Consider the following 17,981-nt stretch of genomic DNA (forward strand, 5'->3'; position numbering starts at 1 on the left):
AAACTGTTCTCTCGTTAAGTGTGTAAACGTTGATTGAAAAAAAGTCTTCCACTGGTTGAGTCCGCATCTTCATTTAAAAAACTGTGCTTATGTGCACTCGTGCGTGTTTATTCCCGGTGACCCTGTAGGCTCTGGCTCAGTACAAACCATCCAATCAATGATTTTTAACCACCTCACACCACTGTCTTACTCTCACTTGTTATTAGACACATAACTAATCCCCGTCTGGCCTTAGTTATTAAATGTTCTAGCTTTTTACATTGGAGTTAGCGTTTTATTTATCTTATTTGTTTTTCTACCCAGCTAACCAAGTTCATCAGGAAAAATTATATATTTCTCTATTATCCTCTCATTCTATAAGTCAAAAACAAGGCAGTAGTTTTTCAATATTATTTAAAGGAAGATTTATTTTTTTGATCTTGCAAATGCCTTTTTCTTGATATCTATCAGAAAAGAGTCAACCACCATTTACCTTCATGCGGGAAGGATCCCATATTTGTTGTTTTGCCACAAGAGTATCTGAATTCACCAGTTTACTCTCATTATTTGGTTAATAATTTGGTAGGTAAATTCAACAAAGATCCGAGGGTCTACTCATATGTTAAAGTTTTGATAAATAACTTAGACAGGAGCCACTGGTGATATTCCACAGGCAACTAGCAATAAACAGCTGCCATTGCCTATCTCAGAAACCAAACAAGAAGCACAACACCCAGTTGTGTTGCTGTGATTATAGAGGGGACATATTCTATATCTGGGCATATTGCTAGCTCCTACCCATAAAGCTATCTGAAAGAAGGCCATATTTAAATGAAGGCCTGAGCAACAGCAGGCTATGTCTGAATTACAAAAGGCCATAGTAGCCCAGTCAATATATGTGGGTTCTTATGATCTACACTTATATATAATTTTGGAAGTTTTTGTAACTTGAATTCACTCATCCGGACTAGAACTTATGGCAAAAGTCTGTGAGTGCTGCCCAGCAGTGACTGCTGGGTTTTAGACAAGAAAATGTCCAGATGCAGCAACGCAGTACATGCTGTTTGAAAGACAACGGCTTATTACTGGTCATTAACTGAAATTGCCTCCATAACTGAAGGAAATAATCTTGAGATCTGAGCTACCCATAATGTTTTGTGTAATGTCAGAGTAACGTTCTAATAAGGTAGGCAGTGAAAAGAAAATTTCCATAATGAAATGGAAATGGTTGATACAGGAATATCTATCAGAGGAAAACAAGATATATATTTATGAGCAGATAGTCTCTTTTCCCTTAGGACCAACTTTGGAGGTACCTGGATGACTACTGGATCCTAGTGCCACACGGGGAGTATCCTATTAGCAACCCCTAGTTGACAAACAAAAAGCTGCTTGGTTTACAGATGTCAGTTCCAAGGTGACAGACAGCATCCTGTTTGGAAAGCTTCCACACTGTGACCAACTGATGGAAGAAACTCTGATTAAAGAAGATTAGAATAAATCATCTCAGTGGGCAGAACTACACGTTGTTATCCTTTCAGTGACAGGAGAATTAGACAACCCCATGGGCCCTGCAGTTTGTGTAACTCATGGGTGCCAGTGAATGGCTTGGTCACACGGTCAGACAGATGGGCTATGGAAAAGTAAACTAGGAAAGTAATTCAGAAATGCAGACTGGAGCCTATGGCAGATGCCCAGGAGTAAGGGGCATGACCCTATGGGAATTTAAGGGACTCTTTATTTAAAGGAGGACATGTGGATTCCCATCAAAATAATCATAAGGTGACTCTAACCAACAGGTGGATACTTAGTATGCTCACTCGACTCAACATTGCCACTTTGGCTTATGAAATATATGGACACAGCAGAGCTGTAGCCGTGCAACAGCGGCTGACAGTCAGTTTATTCCTCTTGTATGTTCTGAGATACAAAATGCCAACAAGGACTGTACCATCCACCAATGATAAGACAGACTGCAAACAGCTATGAGGCAGATTTCCTACAGTGAAGGCTCCACACACAGTTGGCAAGTGAACTATACTGGACCACTGCCCATAGTCCCGGGAGACTATAATGGGCATGAGCGGTATAGACACTCTGGACTGAGCTTTGCATACTTGGAGGTAAATGTAAACACTCAAAACACAATAAAAGGACTGGAGCAAAAAACACAGAACCGATTTGGAAAGCTTTCAGGTCAAAAACTTTATTTTATGGCACACAGTGTCTAACCACAGGTGAAGAAACAACACCTCAAATGCACATATCATGTTGCTTATCATGCTTAGCATAGAGGTTTACAGAAAGCTGGAGCAGGCAACTGAACATCTGTTATCAAAAATGGGTAGAAATAAAGTCAAGAAGGGCTAGCTTACAGACCTTCACAAGTGTATGCTCACACTCAGCAAGAAGGGGACCAAAGGAGGGTCCCCACGAAATCGAATTCTCTGCTTTTGCAAGGGATCTGAGGAAGATGGGGTTGGGGAGGATGCTGGTATGACAATACAATTCTTCTATTGTGTCTTACAACAGTAAATGCCCACTGGGGTGAAGCTATATGTTTGCCAAGACTGCCTCTGTTTTGGAACCTGACAAGGTCTAACCTGAGTAGCATCAAACTGGAGACATTTTGGTCCTTCATTCACTACGATGCTGAAAAGGACCAACTGCTGATGAATGAATGGAACTCTAGTAGTATACCAGTATCTTTCGATTCTTATTTATCAGGTTACATCTACTACAATAGATAGATTTGGGGAGGAATTTCCAGGAATTGTTCCCTGCTGGGCCATCAAATCATGCAATATACAACTCCTAGCAGGCTGGTCACTGTGAAACTGTAAACCTTAATGACTGAAAGCTTAGAAAAGTTCCTGGCTATAATGGAAAAAAACATAGCTGCCTAATGCTTATCATACCATAGTACAAATACATATCACCCTTGTTTCTGTGCATGGAAAGCAATTAATCAGGACAGAAAGAAACTGTGGGGTTCTAGTGGGAAAAAAACAGTAGGCATCACATTGTGGGCTTGAATCCCTGCAGAGAATGACTCCACCCTGAGCCTGAGGAAGGCTATGTGAGGTCTTATGGCATATTCAGACTAAATTACATCTAGATACGATCACTATCTGTGATGGTTAATTTTATGGGGCACCTTGGCTGGCTATGGTGCTCAGATACATGGTCAAATGCTATTCTGGCTGTTTCTGTGAGGGTGTTTTTGAATGAGATTTACATGTAAATCAGTGTACTTTAAGTAAAGCAGATTGACCTCCCTAATGAGGGTAGGCCTCATCCAATCAGTTGAAGGGCTTAAAAGAATAAAAGTTGATCTCCCCAGAGCAAGAGGGAATTCTGCCTGCAGACTGTTTTTGAAATCAAACTTCAACATCAACTCTTGCCTGGTTCTCTAGCCTGCCGGCCTCCCCATCAGATTTTGGACTCACCCAGCCTCCATAATTACATAAGCAAACTGCTTAAAATAAATGTATTTTTCTCTATATGTACAACCTATTGGTTTTGTTCCTCTGGAGAACCGTGACTAATACACTATCTATTTAGCCTTAGGTAAGCCCCCAACACATCTAGTAAAAGGAGAAAGATACATTACACACTAAGAGAAATAATATATTATACGTGTTATAACAGAATTATTTTAAAAGCAAATTTGAGACACAAAGAAGAGAGAGGTCCATTCTATCCTATGTGGATCAGAGAAAGTTTTCTTAGAGGTTGATCTAAGCTTGAAAGATGAATAAATATTCTGCAAGCAGATGGGAGGGAGGGTGGTAAAGCTGCATCCTTGGCACCAAATGCTCCCTGCATGAGTAGAGGCCCAGAGATATAAAACAGCATGGCATATTAGAAAACCACAAGTAGGTTTATATAGCTCAAGCATAGGGTGAGTGGGAACTGGGGCAAGAGAGGAGGCAAGTGATAAAGCCAGAAAAATATGCAAGGGCCAACTCATGAAAGGTCTGGTATAACAAGGCAAGCAGTTTGAAATTCATTTTGTAGGGAAGCACATAAAGGTTCTAAAAACAGGCAAACATGCTCACAGTTGCAGCTTTAAAAGATATCTCTGGTAGCAGCATTGAGAACAGGTTCAAAGATGGAGGTGGAAGGAGGCAGGCATGGATGGACCACATTGCAGGTAGTGTCTTAGTCTGATCAGGCTGCCATAACAAAGTACCACAGACTAGGTGGCATAAACAACAGAAATTTATTTCTCACAGTTCTAAAGGCTGGGAAGTACCAGATCTAGGTGCTGGCTGATTAGGTTCCTGGTGAGAGGGCTCTTTCTGGCTGGTAGACAGTTACCTTCTTGCTCTGTCCTCACATGGCCTTTCCTCAGTGTGTACATGAAATGGGGAAGAGAGAGAGAGAGAGGGAGAGAGGGAGAGAGAGAGGGAAGGGGGAAGAGAGAGAGAGATCTTTTCTTATAAAGGTACCAATCATATCAGATTAGGGCCCCACCCTTATGACCACATTTAATCTTAATTACTTTCTAACAGCCCTATCTCCAAATGCAATCACATAAGAGGTTAGAGCTTCAATATATGAATTCTGACAGGGGGACGCATTTCATCATGAAGCTGAACTGCAGTAATCTAGTTTAAGAGATGATACAGACCTAAGCTAAACCAGTAGCAATAGACATGGAAAAAGATGTGACGTAAAAAGGTATAATAACAAGACCTGGTCACATGAAGTCAAACATGATGAGTGAAAGGACTATGTAGTTTCTGCCTTACAAAACTGGATGAATGGTAGTGCCATCCATTTAAACTAGGAAAGTAGGTTACTGGCCCAGCAGAACCTCAGGGGTTTCAAGGCTTGGAAAATGCAGATCCAGTGAAGAGTGGAAGTGAGAAGTCAGACTGAAAACAGAGGGATTACACTGACAGGTCTGAGATTTGCTTTTGCATTAGTTACAAACTAATCACCTAGCCTGTTAACTTTCATGGGTGCTAACAACAGACACAAAACTTCTGGGTCACAGATAAAGGACTATTAATCACAGCATAGCATCAGCATATTTGCACTGGTTCCCTGGACCCCAAGTCCCTGGGGCACAACATGATGTGACCCTAGATGGATGCTGCACACAGAGCAGTTCAGGTCAAAGCTGAGGAATACCCAGCTTGGGGAGCCCATCATTTCCTAGTAAGCTGTAAGCAAGCCTGTTCTTTGTCCCAGAGGAAGACCTAACCTCATGCTTCAATACTGCCTGTTGCAAACACAACTCTTGAGAAATGGCCCAGGTAAAAAGCAGGCAGACTCCTGTATTCTTGGCATATCTAATAAGACATACAGGAGTATGAGAGACTCATAGAAACTGTCATAATACTCACCCACCTAGTTCATTCCTTCTGTGATGCCAAATGCATTTATGCCCCAGGCAAAATACTAAGTAAGGTATTCCTAAGAAATGGAACAAACTCTTTGGAAACAACTCAAGTGCTAGAATGGATGTTGTTATCCCAGAAAGAAGTACTCCAAATTCTAGATATTTGAAGGGTCCCAAATAAAATGGTACAGTCCAAGAACACTGAAGTATATAGCCTGACAGGGAAAAAGCCACAAACACAAAGCTCCTTCAAGTTTCCTATCACCAGCTTCTTCTTTCCCAATACTCAACTTGTGAAACTTTTCAAACACACAGAAATGTTGAAAAATAGTACAATAAACACTTTTACATCTCCCACCTTGACTGAACAATTCTTAACAGCATTCTGCCATATATGCTTTCTGTTTATTTCTGTGGTTTTTTCCTGTTTCTCAAGAAGCGTTTAAAAATAGCTTGCAGGCATCATGACCTTCTCCCTAAATATTTCACAAGCATCACCTAAGAATAAGGACATTTTCCTACATAACTGTAATACGTAATATTATCACACCTAAAGAAACTAACAATTCTTCCTCAGTTGCCCCTAAAGAGTGTACAGGTTTTTTTGTTTGCTTTAGTTTTTTTAAACAAAAATCCCATCAATGTTCATACACTGAAACTGGTTGCTATCTCCTTGTTTATTTTCATCTACAACAGTTTCTTTACCTCTGACACATAAATCTTTTCAGTATTTTTAATGGCATTGTGTTTTACATGTCCCATGTTCTGGACTGTGTCCTTGTGGTGTCATTTACTTTTCCCTCTATTCCTATATTTCACGAAAATGGAAGACACATCTAAAGGTCTGATTAGCGTCAGATTCAATACACATAGCAAGAATATTCACGGTTAATGCTGTGTACTTCAAACTGCATCATATCAGAAGACGCGTAACGTCAAGTTCTTCTATTAATAATGATACTGGGCTTCCCTGGTGGCGCAGTGGTTGAGAGTCCTCCTGCCGATGCAGGGGACACGGGTTCGTGCCCCGGTCCGGGAAGATCCCACATGCCGCGGAGCAGCTGGGCCCGTGAGCCATGGCTGCTGAGCCTGCGCGTCCAGAGCCTGTGCTCCGCAACGGGAGAGGCCACAACAGTGAGAGGCCCACGTACCGCAAAAAAAATAAAATAAAATAAAATAGTGATACTAACTTTGTTCACTTAGGTAATGTGCTGACAGCTAGATCTCTATTTTAAGGTACATATTTTGCCCCCTTACAATTGCAAGAAATCTGTGAGGTGATACTTTGGAAATACTTTGCAAATATTCTGTACAAATACACTGTGCAAATATTCCCTCACATCCTTTCACCTAATGAAATTAGTATACATTCATGATCCTCATCTGAATCAATCATTTCATTAAGGGGTTGTGTGGTAGTTTTCTAACACATTACCACAAACTTAATAGCTTAAACACAATTTAGCATCTCACAATTTATAGATCACAAATCTGGGTTGATTCTACTGGTTTCTCTGCTCTAGGTTTCACAAGGCCAAAATCAAGGTGTCAGCCAGATGGGCTCTTATCAGGAGGTTCTGGAGAAAGGCCCGTTCCGAGCTCACTCAGGTTGTTGACAAAATCCGGTTCACTGAGGCTGCAGTACTGAGATCCTTGTTTTCCTTGCTGACTGTCAGTTCAGGGATACCCTTAGCTCCTACAGGCCTCTCTCTGGTTCCTGCAAGTGGGTCCTCTATCTCAAAGCCAGCAATGGTGTGTTGAATCCTCATGCTTGGAATCTCTCTTCCTGCCTCTTCTGCAGAATTTCTGTGACTGACTCTTCTGCCTTTCTCTTCTGCTTTTAATTACTCTTGTGATTGTACTGAATCCACCCAGATAATCCAGGACAATCTCCCTATCTTAAGATCAGCTGACGAGTAACCTTAATTATATCTGCAAAGTCTCTTCACAGTAGCTCCTAGATTAGAGTTTGACTGACTAAGCAGGAAATGGGAATCTTGAAGGAACATCTTTAGAATTATGGTGATTTTCTAATTTTGTCATATTTTTTTACTTTTAGTAGCCAGTATTCTTTGGTAAAGTAGAACATTCCTTCCTCACCTGCAAATGAACAATAGTTCCTAATAAAAAGTCTAGCTACTTAATTCTCTCCTTTTGATTACCAATTTTCAGATAATTTTCATCTTACGATAGCACATTAACTACATTTTTTTAAAATGTTATGGAATCATGACTTTTTATTAAATGTTTTATAATCAATAGAATCCTAACTCTGTTTTACCCTCGAATTGTCCCAATTTTGGCCAAAGGAAATCCTTTCAAGTTGGTTTCTCTGTCCTCTTCACATACTTCCATTAGACTAAATGTTTGCTTTCCAGAAAAAGATGATGTCCTAGGCTCATCTTATATTTTCCCAGTCACACAGATAGTGCTGAGCCAGAACTAGGACCCAGATCTCCTGACAGCCAGACCTTTGTTTCTGTCACAATATGAGACGTGAGAATTTCACCTTATATGAAGGTAATAGTTATACGCAGATAATCACATTATATTCAAATATTTGAATATTAAAATAATAATTTATATTATTATTCTTTACTTTAAGTTGCTCCTATTTCAAGTACCTAAATATGGCCATTAGAAAAAACCCCAAAAGACACTGCTGGCCTACATTCTTCAATAAATTCCATTTTTTCTGATGCAATATTTTTCAGTAAGTTTCCACTATTTTACAAGACATACTACTAATTTAGGTCCAGGGAAAAAAATCATGCCCTTACTTTTTCTTTTTTTTGTAAGTGTGATCCTATCCATGAATAAAAAGCCAAGCTTGTAAGACTATCCAATCACTGCTATCCTCTTACTAATAAGCACATTGACAATTTATTAATTTTTAAAGAAGTAAACAAATATCAAAGGAAATGCAAAGACCCAAATTAGGCAAGAAAATCAAATCTTTCATTAGAATTTCTGCTGGATTACAAATTCTGCATTTAATAGTAATTCAGTATTGACATGAAAGAGACAGTTGAGAAAATTTGACATGCTGAGTTTTTACCATTCTATTTACTACGTAACATGATAGCCTTTCTAGTCTTTCTGTGTCTAACAGAAATGTTATTCCTTGGCCTTTTGCTCCAATGTACATACATTAAAGACTTCTATTTTGAAAATTACCCTTTCACACCACTCTCCCACTTCCTAAAACTGAAAGTATCTTTCTAAATTTAGAGAAATTAACCAAACTTATTAAAGGCTATATGTTTTTATCAAGCTATATGTAGACAGTAAAATATATATATACATATTAGCAAAAGCATTTGATTACAAAAATGTAACTATTTGAAGGTAAAGAGTACTCTTTTGTGTACTTATGGCACTGCATTCTAAAAAGAAAATGACATCTCAGTTTATTTTACTCACACAATAAGTTTAATTTACATAAAAATGATAGAGCATTTCAGGAGCAAGTCTTAAAAACAATTTCTACTGAATGATTGCTATAATAATCTCCTTAAGAGAGAAATACACATAAACTAAAACAGCAGTTGTGAAACATATATAGTACCTCTCAGCTCAAGACAAAACTCAATATTCAGTAGGAAAACACTTAAGAAAACAGAAGGGCTTTTGGTTTAGGCTATAGCCTGAAGTCAAAATTCGTTTCCTTAAAACTTAAATCTTAAGCATATCCAAAGCTGTTTATTAAGGCAGCCTCCCAGGCAATAAACTCAAATTTCTGAATTCCGTCCTATCCATCACTGAGGAGAAAGGAGATTTTTCAGTGCTTCTACATCTAGGACATTGTGGTGAGAGGCTCTTCACAGGTTCTCGCTTAATGGAACTAGAGATCTTATTGGTAATATGAAGTACTAAATATTTCCAGAATTTAAACATGATGTTTATTTGTTTTCTAGGAACTGTAGACAGTTATACAAGAACTTTCAGAATTATACTGACATAAGTCTTGAGTTGACTGTGAGGTTTAAAATTTTTTTGTGACCCTCCATATGTCCAAAGAATTAGGTAGGAGATCTCAGATCTCAGAAAGGAATCACTTACACATGGGAATATCTAATAAGACACACTACTTAGATTTTTATAAAGATGATGTTGGAGGATATAGGTTGAGACTGAAAAAGATGCAGATGTCAAAAATGCAGATGTTTGGAGAACAGCACCTATCCCAGTGAACAAATGTACATGGCTTATGGAAAAGAGTAAAATGTAATCCCCATTAAAAATAAACAAACAATCCCAGTCCTTCTCTAAGGCCACATAGTATGGATATTCTATAATAAAAATACTATCAGTCTGCAGCACATAATTAAGTCATGTGGAATTAGGCAAACTCTTTTTTATGGACAGTAGAAATCATTCAGGGCATTAAATACAGTTAAGTTACAAATGCTGGAGAACAACGTCAAGAACTCTCATGAGTCTGTGATTTTACTCTGAGTTGCAAGTTAAAAAGTTAGCCCACTACAGTTTCATGGTTGCAGCCAGAAGACACTAGACTCCTGGGTAAGAGACAAAGGATTTTATTACCCAGGTTACAGCAAGCAGTATGAGCTTCACGTTTTCATCTGTTTCTCCTGCCCCTCAAATACCAAAGAGGCAATGTTGATACGCCCAGGGTAGAGGCTGAGCACACAGTGACATTGTATCATGGCTGTGGAACCTCAAACTTATGAAGCCCAATTTAACGAGGGGGTTGCTAGCAAACCTGCTCATCCTTTGCCACTAGTAGGGAAAGAAGGTGAAAGTACCTTGACACAAACAAATCTGCCCTCTGCCTTGGAGGAAGACACAATCTCTCTCTTCCAAGGCTGTTTCCTATACAGACATCCTCAAAAAGATGGTCCAGAACAAAAGTTGTCAATGCCTTTGCTCAGACACGTGCAGAAATGAAGAGATCCAAGGAAAACTGTCTCCCAGAAAACATAAACTAAATTTCATATATTCTTTATGCTACTGTTTAACCAAATAATTAATTTTAACTTTATTAATTTTAATTAATTTATTAATTTTGACTACTTTATTAAAGAGCCAAAAAAGAAATAAAACCTTCAGCTCTTCCTTATAGAAGTAAAGTGGCTGTTTAGTTATCGCACTAAACAAATGTGTCCATATGCATTTTATTGAAAATACTTAATATGACGCCAATGAGTACAACTTTGAGTTTTAACAAAACATTCACTTGAATGACAAATGACATTTTCAAAGGTTCCTACCAGTGGTAGCATGTGAGGTATCTAATGTTTCACAAGGCCTAATCCTTTATCAAGTCAAAGATTAAGTAGGTTATATCCAATTTATTAGCCAAATATCAATCTTCTTCATATACATAAGTAATTTCTTTAACTTTCAGGAATAATTGACAACTATAATTGTATATATTTAAAGTGCACAATAAGATGATTTGCTATACATTGTAGAAAAATTACCAAGATCAGGATAATGAACACATGCATCACCTCACACAGTTAACACAAGCAACTCTTTTGATTTTTGTTTTTTGTTTTAGATAAGCACTTAAAAGAACACTTATTCTTCCTCGCACAGCAGAGGATTCAAGCTCCTAAAAACATTAAAAATAGAAAATTTAGCATGAATTTGTTCCCCTTATAACGACTCACTACAAAATATTAAGGTCATGGGAAGGATATATTTATGTAAAAGCATAAACTTTTAAACTGAAAATATGTTTCTAGCATTACCACAAAAAATTAAAAAATGCAAAAACTGTTTTTAATCACTTTTTTGTAGAAAGAGTGCATGTACTGCTTCAGCTTCAAAACCTTTATTCTGACTATTTAAAATTGGAAAAACACAAGGTTGAAGTTGTATACACGACCATACCTCTCCAAGCGCTTCATATCTTTTCTGGTTCCATCTGTGCAAGTCTTCCCGGTAGTTAAAAACAAATGGCTCCCCGGTTTTTATGTGCCTTAACTGCCCCTCTAGAAGACAAACAAACAATATTGCTATGATTCAGAGTACATTTATAATAATATGGAAAGTAAATAAATAATGTCTAATAAAAATTTAAAATATCTTTCTCAGAACAGTTTCATTTTTTTATCAGATTTTTTTCTTCAAATATCCATATGATGCAAACATATACATAGTATAAAAGAATGACCCCAAGTACTCAAATGCTATGTCTCTGATCTTTGTTTCTCTAATCCAAAGCAAATTAACAATATTTGAGGGCCTACAACGTATGAGGATTTTTGCTAGCTATAGCCGTGAACGTGGTCCCCATTCCTAAGCTTAGAGGCTACCTGAGGAGTAACAGCATAAACATTTAAAAGTTAAGCAACTTTTCAGAGAGTTAAACAAGAATGAAGTAAGTCAACAGTCTAAAAACTGCTACAGGCAATTCACATAGATAATAAAGTCTAAAATGAGTTTAGAAAAATGAAGGATGCCTATAGGCTAGAATAGGTTCAGAAGGTTTTAGTGAAATTTCTCAACTAGGCCTTGAAATACAAGTAAGATTTAAAACGGAAATTGGAGAGAGACAGTGAGCCAACACAGGTTTAGACTGTCAAGTCAGACTCACACAATTCAGAGATTTTGCTGATAATTAATAACTTTACTAATAACTTTAAGGGTACAAGCAATCAAGAGGCACAGGCAAAGCAGGTCTGGAACAGCCTGACCATGTCTTCCCAGGGCCTATCCTCTCACTGGATAGCACTCTCTGGTTCAGAATAGGTGATGTCTCTAAGTGGGGCACATGAGTTACCTAACACATTGGTGAGCATGCTGGTTATAAAACAATTCCATTTTATGTGCCAGAGAGTTGTACTGCTCATGTGATATTTTTCAGAGAAACATGCCCTACATATCCACAGATTATAGGTTTGTTTAACCATAAGCAATGCCAAACCAGTTATCCTGCTCAAAATACTCCATGGATAAGGATTCTCCTCATAGCACAGACCAGGCCACCTGTCTTCTTTCTTTCCCCAGAAGCATTCCCCTGGTATTCAAGAGAGAAACAGACCACAGACCAAGTGCTTTAACACCTTGCCTCCCGCCCCTACTCAGACAACATAAACAGAATTTTGAAAAAACATGACAGCAAGTTCAAATAATGGTGAACAACCCAGTTTAAAAGAAACAAAAAGAGTATGAACCAAATAAAATAATATAACATTGGAGGACACGTGGAATCAAATAGCAGAAGGCCCAAACTACTGGGTTTGGACTTTATCCTAAGAGCAATGAGGCACAAGAAAGACTTCAGAGGCAGAAGAGGGACATGGTCAAGCTGAATGGAGTTATTAGTATTTGATTTTTATCCAATGAGGACATGCAAGAGTGAAGAAAGACTTGAAAGGAAAGCTGTGGCACTGAAACTAAAGCCAGGAAATATACTACTCTAAGTAAAACTATTTCATTATTTTTATGAATCAATTTTACTACATATAAAATGGGTATTTTTAATATATAAAATAAGGGCTAATCCTTACTTGTAAAGTTCTTTAATACTCAACATGAGACACTGCACTGGCTCATTATAACACTCTTTTATGGTCAGACGATGCCATGTAAATTGTAAGGTACATCTACAGTTTTCTTTCTAGGACAGGGAAATTCCCATTTAGCATACCAATACAAGCAGATTGAAGACATCTGCAAATCTAGCACTTGGTATTTTGACTAAAGCAACCTTAAAGGTACATGACATACAGTAATGTGTAATATTGCTGCACTAAAATTTTAAATGTATTTTCTATGAGACTGCTGTGTGAAGGGGAACTGACTTACCTAGATAGTGAGTTTAGGTAGTTAGATATAGATACTTATAACTACATCTCAAAGAGAGGTTTGGTTTTTTTTTAATTCTCTGTTCATTTTGGACATAATAATTCTCATAAAGTGATAATGATTTTGATACTTTAGGGAAAATAAGCCCTATCAAAACAGCCAACTATCAGCACTAGTACTTTTTGTTTGCTTGTTGGTTTTTTTTTTGTTTTTCATTGATTTTATTTTTATTTATATATTTTTAAACATCTTTATTGGAGTATAATTGCCTTACAATGTTGTGTTAGTTTCTGCTGTATAACAAAGTGAATCAGCTATACATATACATATATCCCCATATCCCCTCCCTCTTGCGTCTCCCTCCCACCCTCCCTATCCCACCCTTCTAGGTCAGCACAAAGCACTGAGCTGATCTCCCTGTGCTATGTGGCTGCTTCCCACTAGCTACCTATTTTACATTTGGTAGTGTATACATGTCAATGCTACTCTAGTATTAAAAGCGAAAAGAAGGTAAAGAGGCAAAGAAAGTAAGCATTCTTAACCAGAAAAGATAACCTGGATCACTTATGTTATAGTTGTATTTGCAAATTTGGTATTTCTCAAAGGTTTGGAAAATCTCTTCAGCAACTGTCAAAGGGCTGACTTAGGACATTTTATTTTAGAGTCCTCAAAATTCAGTTGTAAAATTTCCTGTGTATACCCAAATGCCCATTATTCTGAAGTGTATCCATATATTTTATCAGATTGGTGGTGGAGTCTAAGACCCAAAATAAGCTATCAATGGCCTAAATAAATTAATAAATTGAAAGTATTTAGGACACTTCCTGGCATGTAGTAAGAGTACAATAAATATCAGCTATCATGGAAGACAAGATTCAAACTCAGTTTGTTGCTGAGTCCAAATATTTTTTTTTGGTGATACGAACGTGTGCTTCCTCATAATACTGTACAGAGGTATATATAGTGTGTGTGGGTTGAGGGAAAAGGGGAAAAGCCTTCACCTTCATCTTCCAAAGCAAGAGCTGGGCCTTATACAATTCCAACAACTGGAGAATGGCTAAATAGGCATTTTGAACACAAAGAGTATTTGAAAAGGTAAAGTGATTTGAAAGAACAAGGTATCAGTTTGATGCAGGTAAAAAGAATCTCTTCCCCTTCGTTACAAATTTTTTTTTCCTTAGGGTGAACTCTGTATCCAAATTCTTCTGTTACCCAACTAAGAACTTTAAAATTCTTTAGAAAATTTAGAAGCTTCTTCAATCAGGTAATGAAAGTTTCAATTCAAAGCTTTCATAAAAGTTTTTTTATTATAAATCCTGAAAAAAAAAGTCTCTGGGGATACTAAGTTAGAACTGCCCTTTTAGCAGCTTAATACTGAAACCAGTTTCCTGGTTTCAGAACCTCACCTCTTTGAAAAAGTACTCACTATTCACTCTGAGTTCAACCCTGAACTGTATCATGCTAAAAATAAGATCCATAAAACATTCTCTCCTTGGAATGCAACAATCTTTGCCTCATACTGTAAGTCTATATTTATGCAAGACAGTGTCCAGGATATTTAAAAAATAAATGATAGGTGTGTGCAAGGGTCCATATGCATTCATGTGTAAGTACACTTGCATGTGCAAAGGTGTAGGTGTGTCTGAAAGTGTGTAAGTACAGAGCATGTGCATGCAAGGGTATAAAAATGTAAGCAAAGATGTGTGTATGAATGTATCTGATAGGAAAGTGAGAGAGAAAAGTGTATTGCTTCTTTGTTTTTCACTCCCTTTAAGAAATGTTCAAGGAAGATGAAAGACAGACTTCAGTGAGAACTGATATCCTCTATCCATAAAGCAAACATAGTTCTATGATTTACCCGCAGTACCAACACACTCCCCCAATCCCTGTTCTGAAAGAGGAGTCTGGTAATTGTTTTAGAGGGGTAGAGGCAACATTAGTCTCAGAGCAATTTTGACTCTGTTAATTAAATTATAAAATTTCTTTTAAAAACAAAATATTACTACTCACACATATTTTGCCATTAGATATCCTTTATTAAAAAACATGAAAATTAGTATCAGAAAAGAGATCAAAGTTTCTAATATGCTCTGTTTAAACTCATTTAATATTCTAGTACACAGAGACTGTCACTATAAGTTCTAACACCTATAATTGATATTGTACAGACACATGAATCTAAGGAGGCCTCATCGGCAGGAACTATATGGACGCTGCAAAGACAAGACATTCTCCTGTGGCAATATGTACAGCTTTAAATACACCATGCGACAGGCAGCATGATTTGTACAGGACACCTGAACTCTTCTTGTAACTTACTGTACAGTCCTCTTTTGCAACTTGGCTCTGACCTGGTATTAGAAAATGAACTGGGTTTTTGTACTTTTTGTATGTTGTATGACAATCGTCAATGTGAACAGAATAAAATAACTGCATGTAAAATTTTGAAAAAAACACAGTGATGACAAATCACCAATTTAGTTAATGCAAGGCAACAAGTAGAAAGCTGCAATTCAAATGCTACCTGGCCTGTAATAACATTATCCTTCAAGTACTACAATGTTATTAATCCAGAGTTTAATTGTGCTTTGTTCCAGAAACATCCTTGCAATCTATGGTATGTTATTCCAAATCCCAAGTGCAAAGCTTATTTTATTCAGAACTTAATTAACAAACTTTACAATAAGGATGTTGCCTAAAAAAATCATGGAATTGAGTATTATGCTTTAAAATATTGTCACAGATAATTATTGCCAGTCATTTCATTTTAAATAACATGTGAAATAGTAGCATCTTTCTACATAATTTAATTGGGAGTTCCAGCTGGATACAAGGGAGCTGAACACTCAAAACTGAAAATACATAAGCTGAATCAAATTCACGTTCGTTGGTTTAAGTGACTTAACAACTACGGGAAATTATTAGTTGGTTCTTTTACTTGACTGAAGAACTTCATCATAGAAGGATAAGACATTATTCTCAAAAGAAACACATAAAACTTTCTAGCTGGCAAATAAAAGTAGCAAATAATATCTGTCCTATGATTCTATTAGCATTGTTAAACAAATCTTGCATATAGCATACACCACTTACTTTCATTAAAAGCATATTCAAATCCTTCCAGTGTATCAGGAAAATCAAGAGGTGGTTCATCTTTTTTCATTAGTTCATCCAAATCTATCCTAGATAATAAATCTAGAAAAGAAATTACATGAAATTTATTTATATTCATTTTCATAGTTGATAACAAAGATTATATTTTAAATTATTTTAAGTATTCTTTTGTTCTATTAGATTACTTTTTATGTGTTGCCTTAACTGATAAGATTATTACATTTTTAAGTTCCCAAAGTGCTATATTATGATGAGGTACAGTATCAATATAACATAAGCACTTTCAAAACCATAATTCTCAAAACAATCACAACCTAGATCCTATGTACCACTATGGTAAATTATTAACTTCTTCCCTTCAAAATATACAGCTATTAATTTGTACCTTATTAACCTCCTATCATTTTAAAAGTTTCAGATGTTAATATGACTTTTAAAAGGTCACTAAATCTTACATATAAATGAAACTACTATGAATAAGGGAACTTAAAAATAAAAATAATGGTAATATAGCATATTATTCTTTTCGAGTAATCTAAAATCATGTTTTAGTTTAATATTTAGAAGATCATAATATTAAACTAAAACATGCTAACTGGAGAAAACTGGCTAACACAAAACAGTTTTTATTCTTCACATCATTTGATTATACATAATTAAAAAAACTGTCACCAAGGTTTTGTAAATAAACATTTTATTTTTGAATCTTTTTAGATTTACAGAAAAGTTGAAAGATAGTACAGACAGTGTCTGTACCCAGTTTCCCCTATTGTTAACATCCTACCTTACAAGGCTACATTTGTCAAAAGGAAGAAACCAATGTTGGTACATTACTGTTAACTAAGCCCAGATATTATTCATCAGTTTTTCCATTAATGTCCATTTTCTGTGCCAGGATCCCACCCAGGACACCACAGTACATACAGTCGGCATGGCTCCTCAGTCACATCTTTTTATTTTGTGAGCATTTCGTTACCTCCTGTTACTACAAGGTGTTGCAGGCTTATCTCGTAGTTTCCCTGCCCCAGCCCTAAAATCAGTCTGTAGACAGTATTTAATGATCTCTTTTAGGCTATCATCATGGGATGAGGCAAAAATTCTTACTATATGTCATCTTAGTGTCATATGGAAACTCGGAAAAATTAAAGATAAACTTCAAATTTATTTAGTTCCCAAAAGATGTATTTTGTTTTGTTTTTTAAGTTTAGATTTTGAGATTTTTTTCAATCTAACTCAAGTTCCCGAAGAGAAAGAGCTCCTCGGATACATAGTATAGCAAACCAGTCCCCGCTTTCTTTTAAACAAAAGAAGAACCTCAGAATTAACACTTTATTTCTGTCTCTCATTTACACAGATATAACAAATCCATCTGTACAGATCATAAAAATATGCTAGAGGAAAAAATAGTTTGTCTACCTCCAGACTCTGGTCTTTCCGTAGGACACAAAGATAAGACATCAAAAAACTTGTAAAAAAAAAATTTAAAAGTCATTGTTTAAAATTCTTCAAACTGCTGTATCAGATAAACCTCAACTCACACAAAAATATACCATTTTCAGCATACAAACATGTTTATAAAAAAAGGTTTGCAAATTGTCTAGTAAAATAAAAAAATGTCACAAAGTATGCATACTGGGCCCAAGAGATACATGCTGACAAATTTCTGATTCATTATTAAAGCTCTGAACAACATGTAAATCTTTGCAAAACAGAGTAAAATAGAAGATTTTTAATATCAAAAACTGGCTTGAAG

General features: G+C 36.5%; 1 protein-coding gene across 3 annotated transcripts in view; it reads right to left on the minus strand.

Annotated features, from left to right (window-relative positions):
• The window catches only part of ARB2A (ARB2 cotranscriptional regulator A), a 419,560-nt gene that overhangs the window by 364,973 nt on the left and 36,606 nt on the right, over positions 1 to 17,981 (minus strand). For all 3 annotated transcript variants that reach the window (XM_082651759.1, XM_082651758.1, XM_082651757.1), the window contains 2 exons: positions 16,208 to 16,309; positions 11,195 to 11,295 (listed from right to left, as the gene is read on the minus strand). In XM_082651759.1, coding sequence (XP_082507885.1) covers positions 11,195 to 11,295; positions 16,208 to 16,277 — 171 coding nt within the window. In that variant the 5' untranslated portion in view covers positions 16,278 to 16,309. The remainder of the gene's footprint in view (positions 1 to 11,194; positions 11,296 to 16,207; positions 16,310 to 17,981) is intronic.

The sequence above is a fragment of the Grampus griseus genome (assembly GCF_964374135.1).
Source record: "Grampus griseus genome assembly, chromosome: 3".
NCBI lineage: Eukaryota > Metazoa > Chordata > Mammalia > Artiodactyla > Delphinidae > Grampus > Grampus griseus.